Genomic DNA, 25,586 nt, shown 5'->3' with positions numbered 1-25,586 from the left:
AGGACCCTGAGATCATGACCTGAGCCGAAGGCAGATGCTCAAGCCACTGAGCCACCCAGGCACCCCAAGGAGGGTCATTTTAAAAGAAGACATGAGTATGTATTGGGTAGCAGTGCAAGGAATATTCTGGAGATGCCCCTTCAAAGGTCTTATAGGCTCCAAAGACTGCCCTCAAAGAAGAGGTAGTTCCCAGAAGGGTTTCTGGAAGGGAAATCAACTTTAGCTGTAGGGGAATCCAGGCTTGGAAGTCCTCCCTGTTTGATCCCTGGACAGCACCCCAAACCCTCTCCCTTGGCTCTATCTCTGGCCATTGTTTCTTTCCCCAGGAGCCCTTGCTTCCTTTTTTTCTCTGAGAACTGAAATCTCACCACACCATAACTTCTCACCCCCCAGACCCATGCACACAGCGTCTTAGTGGTAAGACATGTCTGCGCTGTAAACCTCCAGTTACTTATTTGGCCGTGGTTCCAAGGTCTGCCTTCTGGAAGGGAATAGCGTCACTGCCACTACCTTCAGTCAGCCATCAGATGTTTATTGAGCCTGTGCTGTGTGCTGAGCGTCATGCTGGGTGCCACGGGGGACACACGGAAGCAGACTGGTCTCTGGCTCAAGGAGCTTACAATCTAGTTTGAAAGGAGAGGTGGAAAGATAAGAGCCCAACGGCCGTGGCCTCAGATGAGACATGTTGCAGGGAGAGGATGGGTGACATCTCATGGACAGAGGGGATGACATGGGAGCAGCGGGATTCAGGTGGAAGAGCTGGGAAGGCTGAGGTGCTGGTCTTGGGCTAGAGCGCGGTGTGCATCTGGCGAGTAGAGAGAAACCCGGCTGAAAAGAAGGGCCGGGATGGGGTGTGGAGCTCTAAGGGACTGGGTCACCAAACTTGCTTGAAATGGAATCAAGGACCAAAGGGAGCGCTACTGCACAGTGCAGGAGGCAGGGAAGCCTGGGCTCCTAATTCTCCACTGAGGCCCAGGGTGACAGGTCCAGCTTGTCAATGGCTGAGCAATCCACAAAGCCCTGGGGGTAGCTGTTGGCCTGGAATGGGTCGCGTGGGACCTTGGTGATGTGGGTGTTGTCACAGACCAGGCGTGAGAAGGACATTTTCTGGAGAGAGTCCCGTTGCTTCTCGGTGAAGACCCCAGGGTTCTCCCACCAGAATCTGCAGAGACAGAAACAGGGTCTGTCCACACAGCCCCGCTGGTGGCCCCTCCCGCCACCCCCCTGTGGTGAAGGGGAAGGAAGGAGGTGGCTGGGAACATGTGGAGGTCTGGGCCAGTCCTCACACAGGACTTTGGGACCCCCACAGAAAAGGGTCAGCTCTCCCCTGACCTCCTCACAAGATCTCACTTGCCTGTCTCCGTCACGGATTTGCTGGAACTGCTTCCCCAGGAGGCAGGCCAGGAGAGACCCCACTCGGCCCCTCTCTACCAGGGGCTCAGCAACGCCCCCAACCCAGATGTCAATGTTGTCAGGGGTTCCGTAGAGATCCAGTAACTTCTTAGCCAGCCTCCTGTTCTTCAGCACAGCGTTCAGCTCCTTCAGGGTCTTGGGCTGCGGGAGGTCACAGAAGCCTCTCCAGGAGTTGTACCCTAGGGCAGAGGGGCCGAGGCTGTCTCATCCCAGGGGCTTCTCCCCCACAACTCTCCTTGGGGACATACCGGTTCCAGGTCCATCGGCCCCAGAAAGCCTGGCCTCATAGCCTCTGGGGCGGGGTGGGCAGGGCTCCATTGTTTTACACTTGTGGTCCTTGAGGCTTGAGAAGGCTAGCAGGTTACACGGGGCTTGCTGTGGGCCCAGGCACTATGCCAAGCCCTGTACAAATATGTCAGCTGAAGAACAGAGATGCTAAGTAACTTGCCCAATATGTCCCTAGAAATGGCACAGCTGGGATTTGAAACCCAGGCTGTCCGGCTCTTAATTACTACATTAAATTGCCTTTTGTAGGCACAAAAGAAGGGTCCAAAAGTCATTGGTTTGTCTCTATTCTCCTTTCTTAATGTTTTTCTGGGATTTTTAAACCAGCTTGACAAGTCAGTTGTTGGCCTCTTGTTCATCTGAAGAGCTCTGGGACGGTACTAGGTATGTTCTCTTATCTCTGCATTAGGGAGAATGGAAGGCTCCATTTCACAGATGAACAAAATAAATTTTTAAAAAACTGGCATCTGGGGGGGTGCCTGGGTGACCCAGTGGCTTAAGCTTCTGCCTTCGTCTCAGGTCATGGTCTCAGGGTCCAGGGATTGAGCCCCCCATCGGGCTCTCTGCTCAGCAGGAAGCCTGCTTCCCTCTCTCTCTCTGCCTGCCTCTCTGCCTACTTGTGATCTGTCAAATGTATAAATAAAATCTTAAAAAAAAAAAAATAAATAAAAAAATAAAAACTGGCATCTCTGCTAAAGTTTTAGAATTGGCCAGATCCCCGGGGTTATAGAAGAGAGTCCCTAAGACCCTCAGAAAGTAACGAGAAGTTCCCTGGGCCAGGCAGGACCCCAGGCCCACTCACCAGGCATCCCATGGTCTCGGCCCCGCTGTATGTTGATGGCGGCCAGGTCAAAGCCGTGGATCTTGTGGGTGGGCTGGAAAAGCTTGTTGCGCAGCTCTCTTGTCATCATTTTGTTCTGATCCAGGAGCTTGGACTTCTTGGCCAGCAGGCCCCTGACCAGAGGGTCAATTCCACCTGTAAGGGAGACCCAGAGGCCATCCTGGGGGTGGGGGTAGGGTGAGGCCGTCTTCCACTGGGAGCCCCTCCCTCCACCAGACGTTTCCTATCAGGTAAAAAGTGAGGCCAACTGAACATCTCAGGCTGGCAGCCGGGAGAGAAGAGCGAGGTGCAGCCTTCAGGGTGTGCTGGGCTGAGGGCATCTAGACTACCTGCTGGGGGTGAGGAGGGGATGGGGAATGGACGTTCCTGGGATGACGGCAGGAATATAAGCTTCAGGAGTTTTCTGAGCTTTGGCTCAGAGAGTCGGTTCGTTTTCCTTCCATGTGTTCCCCCCGGGGAACTCTGAAGCATGGGGAAAGGTAGCAGGAGGCTACAAAGAAAGGCCCTGACTTGTCAGGAGTTAAGCAAAGCCAGGTTCAGCGCAGCCCGGCCCAGCATAAAGAGGAACTGGCCCAATCTTTGGCACTTCATGGAGGTGGAGAGTCCTAGAGGACAGCAGAAAAGAGCAATTTATTTACCAAACCCATGAATTCTTTCTGTAGGGAAGCCTGTGGCAGGGAAAGGTCAGACACCTTGGAGGCCAGAGGAGGAGAGAAAGAATTATAACTCATTTATCGACCACCTCCTGTGTCTCAGAAACCATTGTAGTGCTCTCCACATCTATGCCACATGATTTTTTGTATATCCTACTGCTGTGGGTACCATTGTGGTCCCCGTTTTACAGATGAGGAAACTGAGGCTCATTGAGGTGAATTCACTTGCCCAAGGTCACACAGGAAGGAAGTTCCTGGAATCTGACTTCTAAGCCAGGCTTCCCTAGAAGCAGGACGCAGCGCGAGACCGCCGGGTCACAGTGCCTCCCTAAAAGGACATACTGTCTTTTTTTTTTTTTTAAGATTTTATTTATTTATTTAACAGAGAGAGAGAGAGAGAGAGAGATCACAAGAAGGCAGAGAGGCAGGCAGAGAGAGAGGGGGAAGCAGGCTCCCTGCTGAGCAGAGAGCCCGATGCAGGGCTCAATCCCAGGACCCTGAGATTAGGACCGGAGCCGAAGGCAGAGGCTTTATTTAACCCACTGAGCCACCCAGGCGCCCCAGACATACCATCTTTGACTATCCTCCAGGTGTTGAAGAAGAGGGTGTGCAGGGGGAGCTCTGCCTCTGGACCCCACGGCTGATAGTTCTCATCCAGACGGGACACAGTCGAGGGGACCTCCAAGTGGCCAAAGCGGAAGGCAAAGGTGAAGACGTTGGAAATTCGGGGGTCGGCAGATTTGTTATAGCCTTGGTATGGGAGGATCCACTTCTGCATCTCCTCACCGAGCACAATGGGTAGGTAGTCCCTAAAGGTGATAATCTGCAGGGGCAGAAACATCATGAGCCAAGGGTGGGAGAATGCGGAGACCTCTGCAGAGTGAGGTTGGAGGAAGCTGCATCAAGAGGGACAAGTGGCCAAAAATCTAGGAGGGCAAATGGAAAGCAAAAGTGCCCATTTCCCTTCCTGTGACCGTGGTAGACAGTTGCTAACTGATCATGACATTCTTTCTGCTGGTCGCTCATCGTCTGCCTCGAAACATGGGCCCTACTGATCAGTCCTTTGAGTTAGCACTAGACATGTACTCTCTTTGTCACCTCTGCTCCAGGTCTACGGCCTTGAAGCTAAAGTGACAGTCCTCGTGTGTCACTTGAACATAACGATGCCACATCATCCAACTTTTCCCCGTAGGGCCAGAGCGAAAGGAAGGATGAACCTCAGGAATGGTTCACAGTGAGTTCACCTCATCTCCAATTCTGAGACAAATGGTGCGCTGTGGAGAAGCAATTTGAGGGCTTGTTTTACTCAAAGCAATGAGCTAACACAAACAGAGAAAAAAGAGAAAATCATGACACCACATAATGCAATAATTCTATTTTTTCTTTTTTCTAATCTTTGTCTATACGATGCATATTTTTACACACTTGTGCTCCTAGAGAATACATACTTTTACTTTCTGCTTTTTCATTTCAAGCTTCTCATGTTTCTACCTAGCTCACCATTATGTAATTCAACCTACATAAAATTCTCTTGCATTCACGGATCCTTTTCTTATTGTTTTAATTTTAGGTTGCTTCCAATTTGTTCATCAGCAAAAATTGTAGGGATTTCATCCTTGGAGCAGGCAGCTGCTTCTCAGACTCTGCGAGGTAGTGAGGGACAGAAACTTGCCTCTGCCCATAGAGGACTGGCCCAGCTGTGGCGCCAGACCAAACTGGTTAGTCAGATTCTCTCTCTCAGAAATTTAGAGTTTTGGATGCCGCTGTCCTGGACGGTTCACAGCGGCATCATTCATAATAGCCCCAAACTGGAAACCATTCTAATGTCCTTCAGTGGGTAGATGGTTAAGTCAACCATGGAACACTACTCAGCAGCAGAAAGGAAGGGACTTTATACCTGCAACAATCCCAGTGGACCTCAGAGGCATTACGCTGAATGGAAAGAGCTGATCTCAAAAGGATACAGACTGTTCTCGAGACAACGTAGCTGTACAGAGGGCAGACTGGTGATCACCTGCGGATAGGGACCTGGAAGGGGGTGGGTGGGTGCGGGTCTCAGAGGGTAGCAGGCGGGAGTCTTGTGGTGATGGCAGAGTGAAGTTTCTTTATTGTGGGGGTGATTCCCTGAGACTACCCATGTGATGAAGTTGCAGACACACACACACACACACACACACGTACACACACGACTGCATTTCTAACTGGTGAAATCTGAATAAGACCTTTGGTTTTTGTCAATGTTAATGTCCTGTTTTTTTTTTCTTTTTATTTATTTATTTGACAGAGAGATCCCAAGTAGGCAGAGAGGCAGGCAGAGAAAGAGGGGGGAGCAGGCTCCTTGCTGAGCAGAGGGCCTGATGCAGGGCTCGATCCCAGGACCCTGGAATCATGACCTGAGCCGAAGGCAGAGGCTTAACCCACTGAGCCACCCAGGTGCCCCAATGTCCTGCTTTTGATGTTGTACCACGGTCATGCAAAACATTAGCACTGGGGGAGGCTGCGTGCATGTGCTGCTTGTTTACAACTTCCTAAGAATCTGTACTTATTTTTAAAAAATGCTTAAATATGTGCCCAGTTAATTCTAGCTAGTCAATCAGCCAATAGCCTATAGCACTGGATGATGCCTGTGACCTCTGGCTTGGATGTGGAGAATTTAGAAGAAGGGCATCCGGCTGAAACAGCCCACCTAGCTGCTGTTCAACAGTCCCAGGCGTGACAGAGACTTTGGTCCCAGGGGTGACACCAGAGTGACCAACATACAAATGACTCTCGGACACTCTGAATCCAGAGATTTATTTTGGGGCAAAGATGCTAAAGAAATGAAAGGGAGGGTGAGAAGCATGAGACAGCGGGAAAGAAGAAACAGAGAGGGAGAAGGGGAAGCAGAGGTGGGGGAAACAGAGAAGGTAGCAGAGCCAGGGGTGGAAGCCAGGTGGGCATGGGAGGCAGGGCTCCTGGGCTTCTGTACCTGCACGAAGGCTCCCAGTATCTTCCGGGCTTCCTGGTAGACCTTCTCTCCATCCCAGTGAGGGTTGAGTCTCTTTAGCTCAATTGCCAGCCGGTTGTGCTCTCGGAGAAAGAGGGTGTGGGAAGTGGCCAGCAAGATCTGCTCGGAGGCTCGGGAATCTCCTGAAAGCCCAGAAGGCAGGAAGGTTAGTTTCCCCAGAGCAGCCCCAGAACCCAGTAATCTGCGCAAAGAAATAGATGATAGTGCCCCCAAGGGCCCTTCTCCTAAGCCCCTCCTTCTAGTTAACCTAAGGGAAGTCAAGTGGAAAGGGATCAGGGCGGGGAGTCACAGGTTTGAATCTCAGCTTCGCACTCACAATTCTTAGCTAGTCACTTTGGACAAGTTACTGGGCACTTCCAAGGCTCAGTCTCTTGGAGAATGGGGATAATAACGCTGACTGCACAAGAGTGTGCTAAAAACTACAGATGACATTAAAAAGGAAAATCTTGCTGATTACAATCCCAACTGCCCTCTAAAATTGGGCAGTACAAATTAACAGAGCCTTTTTGGTGGAGCAACTTCGGAAGTTTTAGGAATGCCAGTTTGAGGCCAGGAGCATGGGTAGGGTCGAATTTCTCCATGCAATAACGGGAGAAGAATCTAGAGGTGGGGGCCTTTGGGAGAAAGGAAAGAAGGGAGGGATGGGGGCGGGGACTTAGTTAACTGGCAGAAGAGCAGGTGTTTCACAAGGGGACATTTTGTGTCCTCTAATCTTCAGGAAAAGTCGACTAAACTCACAAATGCCTGGTCTTCGCGGGTATTTTTATGGAAAACAGCAAAGGGTTCGGTTTTGTATCTGCATTGATGTGAGATATGTGTGAACATGGAATCCAAGAGGTCTACCCAAGAGATCTGGGCCTATGGACTGGCTTTCTGCCATGTCTGTCTGGGTGGGCAGGGGGTTTGTCCTGCAGAGTGGATTTTTGGAAGAGGAAAGGTCTCCAGAAGCACAAGGCAGAGGGTCTGAGGGCATATCAGGAGGGCATGAGCCCCCAGAATGAACAGAATTGGGGGGTTTTGGTTGTGCGCAGGTTGTATAGAGTGGGGGCTTTGTGTTAAAATAGGCATTCCGGGACGCCTGGGTGGCTCAGTTGGTTAAGCAGCTGCCTTCGCCTCAGGTCATGATCCCAGCGTCCTGGGATCAAGTCCCGCATCGGGCTCCTTGCTTGGCGGGGAGCCTGCTTCTCCCTCTGCCTCTGCCTGCCATTCTGTCTGCCTGTGCTCGCTCGCTCTCCTCTCTCTCTGACAAATAAATAAAATCTTAAAAAAAAAAAATAGGCATTCCTGGGGCACCTGGGTGGCTCAGTCGTTAAATGTCTGCCTTCGGCTCAGGTCATGATCCCAGGGTCCTGGGATTGAGCCCTGCATCACGCTCCCTGCTCAGTGGGAAGCCTGCTTCTCCCTCTCCCACTCCCCCTGCTTGTGTTCCCTCTCTCACTGTGTCTCTCTGTCAAATAAATAAAATATTTTTAAAAAAACAGGCATTCCTCTTAATCTAGAAACTCCTCCTCTAGCAGGTTATCTTAGTAAAATTATTAAAAACGAGGGGCACCTGGGTGGCTCAGTCGGTTAAATGTCTGCCTTCAGCTCAGATCATGATCCCAGGGTACTGGGATCGAGCCCCACATGGGGCTTCCTGCTCAGCAGGGAGTCTGCTGCTCCCTTTGTCCCTTTCCTCCACTTGTGCTCTGTCTCTCTCTAATAAATAAATAAAATCTTCAAAAAAATAAAAATAAAAAAATTTAAAAAAAATTTTTTAAGGATTTTATTTATTTATTTGACAGAGAGAGATCACAAGCAGGCAGAGAGGCAGGCAGAGAGAGAGGAGGAAGCAGGCTCCCTGCTGAGCAGAGAGCCTGATGCGGGGCTCTATCCCAGGACCCTGAGATCATGACCTGAGCTGAAGGCAAAGGCTTAACCCACTGAGCCACCCAGGCGCCCCCAAAATAAAAAAATTTTAAAAATGAGTACAAAGATTCATCAACAAGGATGTTCATGACCTAAAAAACAGCAATAAATCACAGAAAATCTAGAATTATTTAAATGCTTCCAAGTAGGATTGATAAAATAAATTATATGTCACGGAATACCAGGCAGCCAGTAAAAATCAAGTTGTAGAAGAATGACTAGTAATGTGATATATTACATGAAGATATCAGATTATAGAACATAACTGATTGTATAACCCCAACTATATAAAAACAGTATAGAACTCTACCTATGATTTTTTAAAAAAACTCTGGAAAGATGGGCACTAAAAATGTTAACAATCATTATTGGTGGGTGGTGGGGTTTTGTGGATTTTCTTATTTGTGCTTCTCTGAACTGATTTTTTTTTTTTCATAGTGAACACATGTTCTTAGATTTGTTTTCATCTGGGCCCTTCTGCCACGCCTGAACCAGAGCCAGAGGCGGTGGGGACTTGGTGTGCATTTTTTTCCAGAAGGCACAGGAGAAGAGGCAGTGGCAAAGCCTCTTTGGAAGCGCCTAGCAGCCTCCTGAAGCTTTTTTTGGTCTCTCTCTGCTCCTAGTCCTTGGGTCCCTCTGTTCCCAGCCTAGACTCACCTGCCAGGAAGCAGGGCACTCGGGCGGTGGTATTGATGAACTCGCAGGGGCTTGGCTTCTTGACGGCGAATGGCAGGTAAGCCAGCCCGTGGTCATAGAACTCCTGGTTCACAGCCATGAGGCCCAGTGGGCTGCTGAGGTTGCGAAGGCGGCTGGCCAGGCTGGGTTCGGGGCCGTATACCAAGCTGGCGTCCAGGAAGGAGGTCAGAGCGTTGATCTGATCTCGAGCCAGGGACTGGTAAGGTGGAGTGGGGCAGACGAACCCAGCTCGGAAGAAAGGCATGCATTTGCCTTGAGTCTTCAGCTTGGGGTCATTGGGAGGGAACTGTGGAGAGATTGGGATAGGTGACTGGGCAGAGCTGGCACAGCTGGGAACTGACAACCTCCCCCCAGGGCAGGTCTGGATGCGGCTGGCAAAGATGCTGACGGAGCCCTCCTGGGACCCGGGGACCGGACACTGGCTCCAGAAACCTCCTACTGACATTGTACCTCCTGGGCCACAATGCCCTGAAGTTCTTTACATTCCCACCATGTAAGATAGGCTGAGGGGGATCATTCAATCTTTCATAGCAAAGGTTCCACATTTTTGGAGGAGAGGGAGTCTTGAGATCCCTGGACAGGGAAGCAAGACATGGCCCAGGAAAGGCTCTGTTACTAATTATTACCAACAACAGCTACCATTTATTTATTTTGGATCTAACATGTGCTATGCATAATGCATACCTTTTCTCACTTCGGTCCTCAAAAAAATGTAAGGTAGATAATTCAGTCCCATTTTACAGGTGAGAAAATTGAGGCTCAGAAATGTTAAGTAATTTGCCTAGGAACTTAGAAACCGGAAGGGATATATGGGATTCAGATCTAGATTGACCTCAGTCCGCAGCTCATGTTCTTTATATCACAGCACATAGCCTTGATTTGTTTGAGTGAATAAATCACTCTTCAACTGTAAAATCACAAATAAGAAGAAAATGGGGCACCATGGCAAATTCCTCTCTCTTCCTGCTGGAAAGCCCCACGAATCCCGGCCCTGGCTCGGATTCACCCATCCCATCGCAGCTCTTTTTGGGAGCAGCCCTCCCAGACCCCATGGTGAATTACAGCAATGTTCTACCAAATGAACTGTGTATCAAAAGCATCTCCCGGGGATCCTGGTATAATGTAGACTTTGTTTCTCCCCGTCTGGGAGGAAGCTTGAGCTTTAATATCCCTAGTAAGTCCCTAAGTGATGCCACTGCTTCCAGGCCAGGCACGGAGACGACCTTCCCCAGAGCTCCCCCAATTCTGCCACTAGCGGTTACTTGCCCATTTCCCACACATGTCTCAGTCTTTGAGGAAAGGAGCAGTGTTTGATTCCCCAGCGCTTAGTGCACTGCCTGGCATGGAGTCGGTAATATAATGTCTATTCATGGAATAAATGGAAGGGTGAATGAACGGACGTGTGAGGTTTGGGAAGCCGTCAGATCAGCATTTGGGATCTATCCTGAGCCCCTGGCTGACCAGCTGGGAACGTCTGCCCTGTGGTCAGGGAGGTGAGAGACTTGTCATTGACAGCCGTAGGGGCCTACCATGATGGGGAAGCAGTTGTCTCTCTGGATACAGTACTTGTCACACTGGGCTTTGGAGTACTCGCTGCTCCCCAGCTCGGTGTCGGGGGCAAAGTCCAGGTCATGGTCCACGATTTGACCCCATTGCATGAAGAGCAAGGATCTGTTTTGGTCCAGAACACCCTCCTCATTCAGGTAGTCTACAATCTGGTTGGATACGTCTCGGGCCTGCGGACGGAGAGAGAAGGGCAGGAAGGATTGGAAGAGGAAGAGCTTTGAGGGGTCCAACTCAGCTGCGGTTTATTGTGTACCTCGGGTGCAACAGTGTGTACCTGTGTACTGTGTACCTTCCATCCCCACAGCAAGTTTGCAAAGTGGGTGGCATTACACTTGTCCTATAGGGGACGGCACCCAGTCCTGGAAAGGCCAGGCCCAATCCCCAGCAGTCCTGCAGCTACGAAGGGGTGGGGACAGGACTGTGCATGGGTCTGTGTGACTTGATGGCTTGCAAGGCCAATGCCCTTTCCACGAGGGACGGGGAAAACAAAGGCTCCTGCCGTCAGTGTCACTGAGGTGCCAGGTGTCTGGCAATAGGAGAGGGACTCTGGGGAGGGGCTGCCAACTCAGATGAGGCCAACAGATAGGACTTCCAGGCAAACAACAGCTGATGCACCCCAGGGGCGGGGGCGGGGTAAGCGCAGGCAGGATGGGGCTGGGAGGCCATCTGCCTGGGACACCCCAGGGCATCTGGCCTGTGGGGCCGCCGGGCCGCGACCACCGCATGGCTGGGCCCCGGGCTCTGCTGCCCTCTCGTGGCACTTTGGGGAACACCGCCGGGGAGCCGGTCCAAACATTCATCTCCGCCGCCGCGGCTCCGCCTCGCACCCTCTACCCTCCCACCTCTTTCTTCTGGCATCCCGCGTGTGTTTGGGGGCGCGTCCCCTCCCCTCTGAGTGCCCTCCCGCCCCCTCCCGCTCGGGGCTCGCGCCCACCCCGGGCCCGCCCTCACCAGCGGGACGGGGAAGCCGTTCCGCGTCCTGCCCGGCGTCCACCCGAAGGGCTGGGAGAGCCCGTCCTCGTACTCGGCCGGCAGCCAGCGCGCCAGGGCCCTGTTGGCGGCGCCCAGCTTGGGGTTACTCCTGAAAGCGACCAAGACCTGCGCTCAGCCCGTGGGGACCTGTGGGGGAGCGGCGGGAGCCTCCGCCCGCGGGAAAGGGGGCGCGGAGGAGACGCCTCTGACATGTGGGGTTTGGGAAGCTAGTCCACCCTGAGGGCGCAGGGCTGCGCTGCCGGTGGGATGCAGCTGTCTCCTTTTAGAAGACGGGAAGGTCGGGAGGGTTCCAACAGGACTGTTTCCGGTGGGCCGCAAGCCCAGGAGGATAAGGTAGAGGGGGTTCTGCCCGGAACGCCCCAGCCGCCAAGGCCCGGGCTGGGTTGGGCAGGGCAGGCGGGCGGGGTGGAGCGGGTGCTCTGGGCATGGCCATTGGGAGGGGCCGCCCCCCACCCCGGCCCATGCCCGCTCACCTGTTATTACAGTCTCCTGTAATGGTTCGGTAAGGACTGTCCTCGTCACATTGCACCACTGGAACAGGGGCGTCACAGCCCACCTCCCAAGACAGTGCAGTCAAGTCCAGACTGGAGTCTGAAACAGAAGGGGCGCCAAAGCTGCTGAGTTCTTTGTCCATTCTGGGGCACTGGGGGAAGGCAGGACACTGAAACCAGAGGTCAACTTACATTTCTTGGAATACAGGTCTCTGTTCTAGGGAAGTAATTCTCGGGTGGTTTCTGGTTCAGTCCTGACAACTTGCTAAAGTAGAATTTTAATTCCCATTTTGCAGATAAGAAACTGAGATCACAGTGCTGAAGAGACTTTCCCGAGGCCAAACAGATAGTAATTGTGAAAGTTCCCAGAATTGTTAATGATTCTTTGTTTTTATCAGGTCATTTGAATCAACAGACCTTTCTTTTAGAATGAAAATGCCCCTGAGAGGTAGAGCACCGTTAGTCTGAATTAGTTTGGTAAGACTGCTTTTCTTCTAAAGGGGAACCCTCCTACACTGTTGGTGCGAACGCAAGCTGGTGCAGCCACTCTGGAAAACAGCATGGAGGTTCCTCAAAAAGTTGAAAATAGAGCTACCCTATGACCCAGCAATCGCACTACTGGATATTTACCCTAAAGATACAAATGCAGTGATCTGAAAGGGCATGTGCACTGGAATGTTTATAGCAGCAATGTCCACAATAGCCAGACTATGGAAAGAACCAAGATGTCCATCAACAGATGAATGGATAAAGAAGATGTGGTATATATACACAATGGAATACTCTGCAGCCATCAAAGGAAATGAAAACTTGCCATTTGTGAAGACAGTGGATGGAACTATAGGTTATCATGCTGAGCAAAATAAGTCAATCAGAGAAAGACAATTATCATACAATCTCCCTGATTTGAGGAAGTTGAGAGGCAACGTGGGGGGTTTGGGGGGTAGGAAAGGAATAAATGAAACAAGATGGGATCGGGAGGGAGACAAACCATAAGAGACTCAATCTCACAAAACAAACTGAGGGTTGCTGGGGGGAGGGAGGTAGGGAGAGGGGGGTTGGGTTATGGACATTGGGGAAGGTATGTGCTATGGTGAGTGCTGTGAATTGTGTAAACCTGGCGATTCACAGACCTGTACCCCTGGGGCTAATAATACATTATATGTTAATAAGTAAATAAATAAATAAATGACTACAATACCTAAAAACAAAAACAAAAAAAGACTGCTTTTCTTCTAGAGCTTCACTGACATCTGAAGTACCAAGCAAGCAGGAATCTAGATGAAGAAGATGTTGGGAAGGGACAGGGAATTTTCAAGTGAGAAGCACGGTGGTCTTGGAAGGAGTAACATGGTGGGGGGGCTTCAGGCATCCAAGGTGCAGATCGGAGGGAACTGCTAACCTAATGCAGCCTGAGAGGCACCCCGGTGCCTGGGTGGAAGGGAGGCAAGGGAACCTGGTTCTGTGGGGGCTTCATCAGGGGACCATCTGTGAAGGGTGGCAGGGGCTGGGGTTCAACCTGCCCCTCCTTTGGAGTCTCAGAGTTTCAAAGTGATTGTTACTTCTCCCCACGTTGTCCCAGTTTCCTTCTTTTGGAACTTTGGAATTTGCCCAAGTCCTAGGCCAGTTATCTTCCCGCACTTGATGTTTTCTCAGGGAGAACCTACAGCCTCTTCCTCCGGTTGGGACCAAACCCCTTCCTCCATGACCCTCCAGGAACTGTGACATTTGGTGGGGTGGGGTGGGGTGGGGGGAGGCGGGGCGAGGGGTTGGAGGAGGTCATGATGAATCCATTACCTCATTGTTTCAGCTACACCTTACCCCAAACAAGAGGGAAATCTCATCTCCTGTGACATAATCCCAGTAAATCCCCCTGATTAGGTGGTTTAAATGTCTCCTTTACAGGCCGTAGTGGTGGCACTGTGGTTTGGGACAGGGAGCCCATGTTTATTGACTTTAGAACTTCCTCTGGACGGAGGTTTACAGATGGCATTATACAAAGAGCATGAATGTCCCCTCATTTGGAGTTGGCAATGTGACCGTGCTGGGCCTGGGCTCCTTTCTCTCCCAAACACACCCCACACTGACATAGCTGTCTTCTCTGTCCCTCCTTGCTCTGCAGGTCCATGACTCTGAGAAGGGAGAGCTGGGAGGGCCCCTCCTTGGAGGTGCTCCTAAGAGAGAATGCAGGTTTTGGTGGCTTCTGTTCTCTCCTACAGAGGGATGGCCCCTTGCTGCCATTAGAGGGTTAGTGGGTTTTCTGTACCTGTGGCATTGGTCAAGGCCGCTTTCTGCCTCAGTCTCTTTAAGGACTCCTCCCACACCTGCCCAATGCGGATGGCTGTGCGTGCCCGGCCTTTGGCATGCTTGAAGTACTCGGAGAGCTGTCGAGTGGTGGGTGCCTCGGAGCTCATGGCCGTCTTCAGCCTACAGCAGAGAGCAATGGGAGAGTCATGACCGGACCCCTCGAGTCAGACCCTGTAGAAGGGGCGTGAGGGGACGTGTGGGGGTGTGGGCAGCATGCAGGAGACAAGCACTCCCTGAGTTCTTTTCTCATTTTCCTTTGGATGCCTCTGGAAAATCTCTTCTGGGAGGAGGAAGCTACAGTGTATCTGGTTCTGAGAAAGGGCAGAGAGCTGGAGCTGAGTGCTTCCTGAATGAGAATCAGAGGGCTGAGGCTGTGCTGCCCGAGTCAGAATCAATTGAGGGAAACTTAAAAACACCCAAACCCACGATGTACGGGTTCAGACTGAGGAACTCCTGCCATGTAGCTGTGCGGACCGAGAATTCTAGAACGAGCAAACCTGTGGGCCTGTAGTTCTTCCCGTGGAAACACCCCCAGTTCCATGTGGTCCTAGAGTCCGAGTGGAGTTTGTTTAGATGTGGGCTGTAGCACCCTTTTGTGGACCATTTTTGGGGCAAGATGTTCAGTCTTTTATTCTTAATTTCCTATGTGTAAAACGAGAAGCCCACATCCCTGCTCCTAAGAAATTCATGACAATACAGAGATGACTGAGCACAAGGTGGGGTCAGAAAAGTCCCTCTGTGAGAATCCACCACCCCTTCCCTGTGCTTCAGTCTCCTCAGGTGGGAGAGGAAGGGTTCTATGAGAGGATGTCTGTGGCTCTGAGACTGAAATCTTGGAAGTGGCTCACATTCTCCAAAAGACAGCTCTGCTTTTGGGGGATGGCTCACTAGCTCCAATACCTGGGCTGTCACTCATCAGGTTCTTAGCTATTTCAAGAGTGAGGGGCATGGTGTCTCCACTGAGGAAATTCCTGGGCTAGCGGGACAGGCACAAGGACAACTGTGATAACTGGGCTCTCATCAGCAGGCCTACCCCTGACCAGCTTCCCCCAACCGCAATAAAATAGGACCCAGGAAAAGAAACGAGGCTGTCTTGTGGCTGCTGTCGCAGAGACAGCATGGCCCAGTAGCCCAGAGTGCTGCCCTGGGCATGGTAACTGCCAGCCATGTGTGGCTATTTAGATGGAACTTCATCAAAATCAAGTTGAATTCAGCTCCTCCCTGGCACTAGCCACATTTTAAGTGCTCAGTAGCCATGTGTGGTTAGTGGCTCCTGTACTGGATGTCCCAGATATAGAACATTGCATCATCACAGAAAGTTCTAGCGACCAGCCCTGGCCTAGAGCTTGAGCTTAGGAAACAAGATTTGAATGTTTGGCTGTTTTTTTTTTTTTTTTTAAAGATTTTATTTATTTATTTGACAGAGAGATTACAAGCAGGCAGAGAGGCAGGCAGAGAGAGAGGAGGAAGCAGGCTCCCTGCCAAGCAGAGAGCCCGATGCGGGGCTCGATCCCAGGACTCTGAGATCATGACCCGAGCTGAAGGCAGCGGCTTAACCCACTGAGCCACCCAGGCGCCCCTGTTTGGCTGTTTTGACTCTGTTTTGATGCCTGTCACTTTCTAGCTCTGTGCCTCTGGGCAAGTTACTCAACCTCTCTGTACCCAGCTTCCTTATCCCTAAATGAGGATAATGACAGTAAACTTAGGTTGAACCGTGCTATTTGATCATTTTGCCTTCAACAACAAGCTACTTGACATCGGTTGAGTTAGCACTGCATAGGGTTGTGGGGAGGAGGGAGCGTAAAACTGGCATAGAATAAACCCTCATGTATGTTAGCATCAGTGCTACCATCCTCATGAGCCAGGACCCAAAGGGACCCTCCCACCCCAGAAACAAGGTGGGCTGCTGAGCCTTGTAGGGTTCTGCCTGGAAGGTCCCACACAAGGTTCTCTGTGCTCCTTCGCGCTTCCTCTGCCCTGAGCTGTGTGTGGCTCTCCTGCCTGAAGGCTGAACCCCAGGGCACTTACCCCCTACTTGGCTCTGGCCTGGGCTCCGAGGGAGCAGTCAGGGTGTGGGGAGAATTCTATCCATCTCCAGGCCTGCACCCTCACCCTAGCCACCAACCCCTCCCATCCAGACGGCTGCAGCAGTCTCCTGACCATACAGCTGCCCCTGTTCCCATCCCTCTCCTTGTCTCCTGTCCATTCCCCACACAGCAGCAGCAGGGAACTTTTTAGAAAGGAAAATAGACCATGTCACTCTGCACGGCAAAGTCCTTCATCGGCTTATCCTGGGACATGGATGAATCCATTTGCTCACTGCACACGTGCTCCTAACGTTGCAGAACATCATCATCACCCCCAAAAGAGACGCTGTACCCATTAAGCAGTCACTTCCCGTTCCTCCCCTGCTCCCACTTCCTCACCGCCCCCTCCCCCAGCAACCACTAATCTGCTTTCTGACTCCCTGGCCCTCAGGACCCACCTCTCTCTCTCACCGGTAGATTACCACCTCCACCAGCACTGGCCCTCTTAGCCCCAGAAACCTCTTTCCTGCCTTAGCACCTTTGCCTTTGTCCCTCCCAGACCTGGGATGCTCTCCCCCGCCCGGCTCTCTACATGGCTAGCTACTTCTCATCCTTGTCAGGCTTCCCTGGTCCCTGACCTCCAGCAGCAACCTTTGCTCTGTGTATTTCCCTGGTCCTTTTCACAAATCATGACTCGGATTGTTTGTGTTCATGTCAGGAGAGGTTTCTGTATGATCCTTTATGTCTCCATGAGGCCCCTGAGTCCAAGAACTAACCAGTGGGGATGAGTCCCAAAGCCGGGCCAGTTGTCCTGTGCACAACTTGCAAAGGAAGTGAGGAACTCTGATGTTGTGGGTTTTACTCTAGCCCCACCTTGGGGCGATAGAAGGGTTGAAGCTAAGCAGGGAGAGAATGTTCCTTTGGAAGTGGCTGCTGAAGTCCCAGGCACTTCCCTGCTGCCAACCTGGGGCTTCCCCCTGTGCTTTAATTCTGGTGACAAGGACCTCAGGAGGAGGGCCTGACTGTGTGTCCTAGAGTCATGGCCAGTGGTTGGCACCTGCCCAAAGAGCCCCACGGGGTGGTGGCTATCACTATGCACCTGAGAGAGAGAGCATGAGCCAGACAGGGAAGCCCTGGGCCACACAGCCTCTGGCCACGGGGCAAAGCCTTTTGTCTTCTAGAGCCTGCTTAAAAGGGACCTGACTCATGAGGGGGCAGGGAGGTGAGAGCTGAGCCAGATGCTTCTGGCTTGAGGGTTGGAGCTGTAGGCTACTGGCCAGAGACTTGTCTGGGTCAGGGAGCTGGCAGCAGAATCTCCCAGAGAGCTGACAAGTGCCCCAGGTGGGAAAGAGCCTCTGACTTCCTCAAGGCACTACGCTGTGAGGTGACTTAGACCTTGACCTCTGGTGTCTCTCCCCTTTCCCCAGCGTAACCCTAAGGAGTCAGAAACTTGTGCTGGGGGAGAGGGAGGAGCCCAGGAAAGAGAGGGATCCACAGACTGTGCTCCCTTTCTCACTCTAAGCCTAATGCAGCCCCAAGCTGAGGGAGGTGAGATGCTCTGGATTTGTTCTCCTTATGCTGACGTAGGAACTCCTGAAGGGACACTGTTCTCGGGACTAGAAGTGACGACAGCACGTATTGTCAGCTAAAAGTCAGCAGAACACGGGGTGCCTGGGTGGCTCAGTGGGTTAAGCCTCTGCCTTCAGCTCAGGTCATGATGTCGGGGTCCTGGGATCGAGCCCCGCATTGGGCTCTCTGTTCAGCAGGGAGCCTGCTGCCCCCCTCTGTGCCTGCCTCTCTGCCTACTTGTGATCTCTCTCTCTCTCTCTGGGTCAAATAAAAGTCAGAACATTTGTGGGACTGCTTAAGAGTTCATTCAAAGGCCAAGAAGGAAGGAAGCCCCAATTCCAGCGCAAAGGGACAGCAAGAGGAAGGAATAAGGTTGCCTTCTGCTCAACACAATGGTTATTGTTGGTCCGCCTTTAGCTGGCTGGGCTTGGTGAGGGCAGGGATGCAGCCCGCATAGCTTGTTTCGGAGATCCCAGCCCCACGTGTGGTTGGAGGGTGGCTCACTCTGCTGGTACCCTGTGGGGTCCTCAGGCACCCTCGGGTCTTCTTATAGGGTTGGGGTGATGTGACCCTAGCCACCCCCGGTGCAGCTGCTGAAGGCTCACACCTGAACCCGTCTGGTGTGATTACTGAGCCAGTCCTTGCTTAACTTCCTCCTTTGACCTCCCCAGCTTGCCCCCTCACTCCATTCACAGCTTTCCTGAGAGCATGCCTTAGTAAGACCACCTGCGTAGGAACCCACGTGTCAGATTCTGCTCCCAGGGAACCGGACTTAAGTTAGTCAATGTTAGTTGAACGAACGGAGAAATGCTACCTACAAGCTTGCTGAGACTCTGGAATGCATGACCCAAGGAAACACTGGGCCACCCGGAAGAAAGTCCTTACAGGGTGAGATTAGACATCCTCTTCAAGGTGGTTTATGGACTGAGGATTTTTAAGACTCTAGTGGGCTATTACTCCCACTTGGCACACACTACAGGCCAAGGAGGTGGGGTGAGGGTAGCACAGCTTGTAAAAGGCTTTGCTCAGGCTTGTCAGGGCTGGCCCTGAGGCGCTTGTCATTAGTGGGAAGCCAGGAAAGGGAGGTAGGCTGTGTGTGCATCTCACATACCTGGTTCGGGATTCCAGAAAGGCCTTGTTGACTTGGACCTTGACCTGACTCACGGCATCAGATATGGCAGCAGTCGTGGTGGTACGTGCTTGGAGAGGGAGGGGCAAAGAGCCAAGTATCTGACACCATTCCTTTGAGATACCCTCTGCTTCTGTCTCCCTCTTTCTCAGCCATTACCCCCACCCCTCAAATCTGAGCATGCAGAAGACCGAGATTAGGAAACATTCACAAGAATCCTTAAAGAGAAAAAACACAGAATGGGATGAATATTCTTTGGGCCCCGCTAAGATGTCAAAGTCGCTCTTCAGGAGTCCACTAGAATACCCAGAGATGGGACTAAGGTGGGTGACCATTCAGGTTGGCTCGGGCTACTGGGTTGTGGGGATTTTTCTGGTTCTTGGTTAGATAGATGCTTAAGCGAGTCCATCAAAGGGCTTGGCTGATCAGGGCCCTGAGGTACAGAAGGGGATGGCACAGGGTAGAGGAAGGATTTCTTCTTGTTTTCACTTGTATTGCCATCTAGTGCACGGGAGGCAGGATGCATTCTCTGAACAGGGAAGTCTGGTGAGTTAAATGGTGTCCCCCCAAAATACATGTTCAGCCAGAACCTCAGAATATGACCCTATTTGGAAATAAGGTCTTTGCAGATGTAATGAATTCGGTTGAAGTCATAAAGGTACAGGATTAGGATAGGCTCTAAATCCAATGACTGGTGGTATTACGGTAAGAGGAGAGTGCACACAGGATTCACATAGGTGTGGGAAGACAGGGACAGAGACTGGACTGCTGCAGCTCTAGGCCAAGGAGTACCAAGACTTGTTGGAGCCACCAGAAACTAAGAAGAAGGAAGGAAGGATTCTCCTCTAGATCCTTCAGAGGAACGGGACTCTGCTGGCACCTTGATTTTTGGATTTCTAACCTCCTGGACTGTAAGAAAATAAATTTCTGTTGTCTTTTCTTTTTTTTTTTTTTAAGATTGATTTATTTATTCCAGAGGTGGGGGGACGGGCAAAGAGAGAGGGAGAGAAAATCCTGAAGCAGACTCCCCATTGAGCGTGGATCCTGATGGAGGGCTCAATCCCAGTACCCTGAGATCGTGACCTGAGCCAAAATCAAGAGTCAGCCACTTAACCAACTGAGCCACCCAGGTGCCCCTAAATTTCTGTTGTCTTATGCCATCCAGTTTGTGGTCCTTCGTTTCAGCAGCCCCAAGAAACCCATACAGGGAGACACTTACCATTTGCAGCCAGCTCTGCAGTCTGGAGCAAGGTCAGGGAGGCTAGAAGGGCTGGGAGATAGAGAAGGACCCGCATTGCTGAAACGAGACCCAGGATCATATGTGAGCTTGCTGTGCTCTCACAGGAGGGACTGAGTCACAGAAAGGGGATGGTAAAGCAGAGAAGGCCCAGGGACCAGCAGATGCCCTCACACTGGAGCAGAGAAGGGGAGACTAACTCAACATCTACCATCTGTGAGATCCATGCCAGGTACTGGCACACGTGGGAAGAGACAGTACTGGAAGGGAAAGAACTCGGGCTTCGGGGTCAGGACATCCTGAGTTGTACTTCTGCATTTGCTATGACTAGCTCTGTGACATCGGGCAGGCTACCTAACAACTCTGGGCCCTTGGCCTGCCAAGTGAGGGAGCGAGACCAAGTGACCCAGGATGTCTGATTCTGCCCTAACAGCCTGTGACTCGAGATCCTGCGCCTGTCCGTCACAGGTGTGAGACCTGCTGTTACCAAACCTGGAGCAGGGCTTTGGAGTTCCCCTCCCTCCCTCCCTCGAGGATGTATTGCATCAGGGAAGTGTGACTGAGAAGCAGGCACTCAGCTCCTCCCTTCTGAAATCAACAGGGGCTGCCCCTTTCCTTGAAGAGCCAATTATTAAATTGGGAGGACAGGAATGGAAGTCGTGACAAAGCTCAGGGCTTACCCAAGCTCATAGCTTGTCCCAGGCTGCCTGGAGAGACTCCAGCTCTTAGATTAACCCCTCCATTATAAGCTTTAACCCTGAACCTGAGTCATCAGACTAAAATTCACGCAGCCTCGTTTGCTGATGAGGGGCTCTGGGGCTTACGCAGAGTGTTCATGAGGTTTGGTGGAATAGAACCAAAATATCTTTCGAGGAGATTCTAGCTCCAGCCCAGGGAAGAGCCCACGGCATGCAAATGGAATGATGCCGTGTTTAGACCATACTGGCAGGCCTCTTCGGTTTCACAGGTGGGCATGGTTTCTCCCCTCCGTGTGCATTCCCTGATTGGACTCCAGAAACATACCAGGGAGAGCATCTCAGATTGGCTATCCCCTCCATAGTTGCTTGAAGCTCCCTAAGGGAAACTGTGGCTTCCCTAAGGGAAACTTGCCTGAGGGGCCACCCTGCTGGTCTCCTGGACACCCACTGATACACCCCCCTTGAATTAGACCAGCCCAGAAGAGAACTGTGTATTTAGACAAGGTAATTTTGGTCTAACACTCCCCCAATATTTCCCTCTGTCCTTCTATGATTCCCCTACAACTTTTATCTTGTTGAGTATATTTTTTGTAAGCTAACTCTAGAAAAAAAAAAGATATGAGTAAACACCTTTCTGGCCAAGATTCTCCTTGGCACTTTTATTTTTTTCCAAAAGGAGTTCCCAAATGGCTTGGGATCCTGTCTTACACTTCTACCACCCCAAGTAGAACCACAGTCCTTCTCTTTGTGACTCGAGGGGACCACTGAGCCAGCAGAAATCTGTCCTTTAAGGCACACAAAGATGATGGTTTGGGAGTAAAAAAAAAAACAAAAAAACCAAAAAAATAAAACAGTACTATATATATTTTTAAATTCTGGTAAAAACACATAGTATAAAATTTAGTATCTTAACCATTTTCAACCATCCAGTACAGTGGTGACTAGTATATTCACGCTGTTGTACAACAATCTCTGGAACTATGTCATCTTGCAAAACTGAAACTCTATACCTACTAGAAACCAACTGCTTTTCCCTCTTCCCCTTGCCCCTGGCAACAGCCATATCATTGATTTTTTAAAACGGCTGATGGCCACACAAGTATTCATTACACTACTCTTTCAGTGACTCGTAATAAATTAAAAACAAAAAGGAGAAGGTCCGTCTATGAAAAAGGGCATCATCTGAGATAGACTGAGGAAGAAAAATATCATAGCTGAAGACATGACAGTTGAGAAATCTGAACAGGGAAAAACAACCTCAGGGCTCGTTTCTCTTTTCCTTTCCTTGGGAACCCCTTTATGCTCCCCTCACTGGGAAGCAAGGAAGGGACCTTGAGGCCAAAGTCAAATTATTTTCCATGTCTTGGCCAACTTCCCTGGTACATGTGAAGGAAGGACATAGGGCAGAAAGCAGACCCAGGCAAACGCAAGTTCATGCCACTGCATGGGAAAAAAGCTGTGCTAGAAGATCCTGAAGGATATTTGAACACCTGGAGGGACACTGTCTATAGCCAGAGCCAAGCAGGGCAGAGGCAGGAGGACTTGGGGCTTCAGAGTGTAAGAGGTCAACCAGAGGCTTCTGTGATGTTTGGATATTTGTCCACATCCTTATCATCATGCTCAGTGAAGAAGCATGCTTATTTCCTAGTTCTTTGGAAGCCTGGAGCCTTCCCTATGACATGAAGCATTATCTGGAGACAGAGTCATAGCCTCTGCCTCTCTAATGGCAGGCTGGCCAATGAACTATTCATTCTTCAGCAGTCAGGCCAAATGCCACTTTCTCTGTGAAGTGAGCAGACTTCTCCAGGCAAAGTTAGGTCATTCACCTTCCTGTCCTCCTGTACTCTACTCATATCATGTATCTCTGTTTTCATATCTGTTTCCCCATCAGACCATGAGCTCCTCAAGGGCTATGTCTTATTTACTTTTATTTTTTTCCACACCCAAGCATACTGTTGGTACATAATAGGTGTAGGTACATATGCTGAATGAATGAAACTCCTAGGACAGAGAAGGAGTTCAGCACCTGGAGGGTGCAGAGGGTGAGGGTGGTGATGCTCCCTTAGCCTACACCTTAATGTGCCTACTAATCACCTGGGGACCTTGTTAAATGCAAATTCTAACTCAGAAGGTCACAGAAGGGGCCTGAGAGCCTGTACTTCCAATAGGATCCCAGGTGATGCTGATGTTGCCGGTCTGCAGACCACACACTGAGTACCAAAGCCTTCCAGAGACAGGCTTTCGGATTTGCTGAGAAGTCACTGAGAGGGGCTATAGGAAAGCATGAGAAGGGAAGGAATTAGCAGGATTCTTTTCCATGAGTGACAAGAGCTCTGTTGAGGGTGATGGGTTGAGCCAATAGGAAAACCAACAAACACACCATCACTCCTTGAGCAGCTCCAGGATCAAGAGGGAAACAGTGAGGAGAAAGTTATTCTCAAGATCTCTTTAGAAGAAACAATCCCACACCTCAGCCACAGGGTTTGGGATGTCCGATGACATAAAACACAGTAAAATCCAACCACTCCATTCTCCCAAAGTGAACCCCATTTAATATGACTGCAACTCATATGTCTGATTGAGATTCAGGTGTATACAAGGGCATTGAAGACACCTGGGACTAGACATTCAGGGATAACTAGGTGTTCAGATATGCTAGAAATAGCAGGCCTGTGATGCTGGAAACAAGATAAAGATCTGAGAGCCCCGACTTAGGGAACCCTTAAAACACTGCAAAATTTTCCCTCTAGAATGTCACAGGATATCACATTAGTCTCAAGAACACCATACAGAGCACCATTCTATTACTCTTCATCCCCAACTCTCTGTATTATCTCTTAGGCTTCAGTTTCTAAAGAGGATGGATGAGAGGTCTCTGGTATCTTCCAGACCTAAAAGTTTACGATTCTGTGACTGTTTTTGGACTCAGAAAAGCTGCCTTGCTCTACCATGGATTTAGTCACATTCTCCCTTATACCAAATAGGGATGAACCGCCATGGCGGCAGCCAAATCTGGTGCCAGATAACACCCAAGGATGACAAGTCCCAGTGCAGTACCAAGCTTTCTGAGAAGGCTTTAGGAAATTTCATCATCAACTTTGTAGAAATCAGGAAAGATTAAAGTTAATGAGTCTTACCTGCCAAACGCCTTGGCCTCTGGTGGCAGCCACGGAGTTGTTCTGCTTGGAGAAGCTGATGTTTTATAGCTTCCACCAAGAACTTCTTACTGGGAAAGGCCCAGAAGGAAAGGTTTTGAGGGGCTGATGTGACTAGGAGGAGACACTCAGGTTCAGCAGGAAACACCCTGCGGCTCCAGGCGGATGCACAAGGAAACTGTGGTGATTGGTCGATGCAGTATCACTGGCCCAGTAAAGCAGAACCTCTTCTTCCCATTTTTGAGGTTAAATACATCATCCTCCTGCAGTCATGGAAGGTAAAACTCCAAACTCTGAGCTCTCCGTGGGATCCGAACAGCTCTTAAGAGAACAGAATTCAAGAACAACTGAATTGCTCTCTTTCCCATTCACTTATTCACTGTCCTTTGATCCCTTCCTTACTTTTCCCTATTCTTTGTAGAAGCAGGTAGATTTGTCTTTTGGATTTAAAACAATTAAAAAATGCTGACTTTTTTTTTTTTTTCCTGGTTTAAATTTCAAAATACTGCCCCTGTTTTGGCCACCAGAGGGGTTGAGAACTCTGGACTTGTTCTCAGCGTGGTAGATTAAGTCCTTGCTTCTGTCATTATATGGCTCCGGATCAGTCGTTTTACCCTCTGGTATGTCACATTCTCTAGTTACAAAATTGATAGCTGGTTCAGATAATTATTAAGGTGGCCCATTAAAAAACACCAGAATCTGGAAACGTATTGATTTAAAGCCTAAGTATAATATTACATACCATCCCTACTTCTACAAGTTTGAAACTTCAAGTTCATTAGATCCACACAGGAAGGAAAAAGAAAGGTTCAGAAAAAATGAAATTTCATCCAGATGTATTTTATAGACAGACGGTTTAAAACATAAGTTCTTTATAAAATTATATCTTGGGTCGAAAATACTCTGGGAGACTGTCAGAAATTCAACAACCAAACGTGAAACCCCTGGGTTTACCTTCCAAAAAGTGATATCCCTTTTCTCCGGCTGATGGGATGTAGTTAAAACCTGCTTCTCTTGTGATTTGCCCAGGCAAATGAGCTGGGCATCTCGGAAAAAGGCAGCTGTCCAGGAAGCATGAGTGAGGGACGTCAGGCTCTTCTTGTTTTCTTTGAAAGACATTTCTGTTCCTCAGCCAAGCATTGTTTTTCTCTGTCTGACCATTCCCTGAACTTTGGGGCTTATTTCTTAAGGCTCTCGCTTCCGAGTTTCATGCTTTATGGGTTAACAAAGATGTGTCTTTATATGAATCTTGACCTCATTGGTTTTGACTGATTTCGAGATGGAACTTTGTTCTAGAAGACCTATGGGATAACACCACTTTCCTAGGTGCGATAATATAGTGAACTGCTGGAGTCAAGGTAACAGCAAAAGGCAGGTCTGACTGTCCCTGGCTCTTGGTCATCTTATAACAAGATGTGATATTTTCTAGACCTGACCCTTTTTGTAATGGGCAAGAATGGGGCAGTGTCAACTCCAGACCTCTATGATCCTTCCTTTGTTCTCCGTATGAAGCATACCTGGAGCCAGTCACAGGGACGTGTAACTGTCCTGTGGTTAATTTGTGTCTTCAGAACTTTGCTGTCATGTGATGACATGTTTTCACGGACTTAT

At 50.2% G+C, this 25,586-nt stretch overlaps 1 protein-coding gene across 1 annotated transcript; it reads right to left on the bottom strand.

The window, feature by feature from the left end:
- Positions 1-42: 42 nt before the first annotated feature.
- Positions 43-24,976, bottom strand: LPO (lactoperoxidase). Its single transcript, XM_047709130.1, has 14 exons — positions 24,930-24,976; positions 23,958-24,296; positions 20,105-20,182; positions 18,868-18,955; positions 14,120-14,280; positions 11,836-11,953; positions 11,321-11,450; positions 10,333-10,539; positions 8,765-9,089; positions 6,161-6,321; positions 3,763-4,015; positions 2,501-2,674; positions 1,355-1,592; positions 43-1,162 (listed from the first exon to the last, which is right to left on the bottom strand). Exons 3-14 carry the CDS (start codon positions 20,178-20,180, stop codon positions 955-957), a joined length of 2,139 nt encoding a protein of 712 aa, XP_047565086.1. The 5' UTR covers positions 20,181-20,182; positions 23,958-24,296; positions 24,930-24,976; the 3' UTR covers positions 43-954.
- Between the last annotated feature and the right edge of the window lie 610 nt (positions 24,977-25,586).

Source organism: Lutra lutra, chromosome 16 (assembly GCF_902655055.1).
Source record: "Lutra lutra chromosome 16, mLutLut1.2, whole genome shotgun sequence".
In the NCBI taxonomy this organism is placed as follows: domain Eukaryota; kingdom Metazoa; phylum Chordata; class Mammalia; order Carnivora; family Mustelidae; genus Lutra; species Lutra lutra.
This window is presented reverse-complemented; position numbering and strand designations above follow the sequence as displayed.

Excerpts from the sequence above, each read along its gene's own strand:
- LPO (XM_047709130.1), bottom strand. The coding sequence starts at position 20,180 with ATGCGGGTCCTTCTCTATCTCCCAGCCCTTCTAGCCTCCCTGACCTTG. Across the intron at positions 4,016-6,160 it reads TACTGGGAGCCTTCGTGCAG|ATTATCACCTTTAGGGACTA; the intron begins GTACAGAAGCCC and ends CTGCCCCTGCAG. Across the intron at positions 2,675-3,762 it reads CTGGAGGATAGTCAAAGATG|GTGGAATTGACCCTCTGGTC; the intron begins GTATGTCTGGGG and ends TCTCCCTTACAG.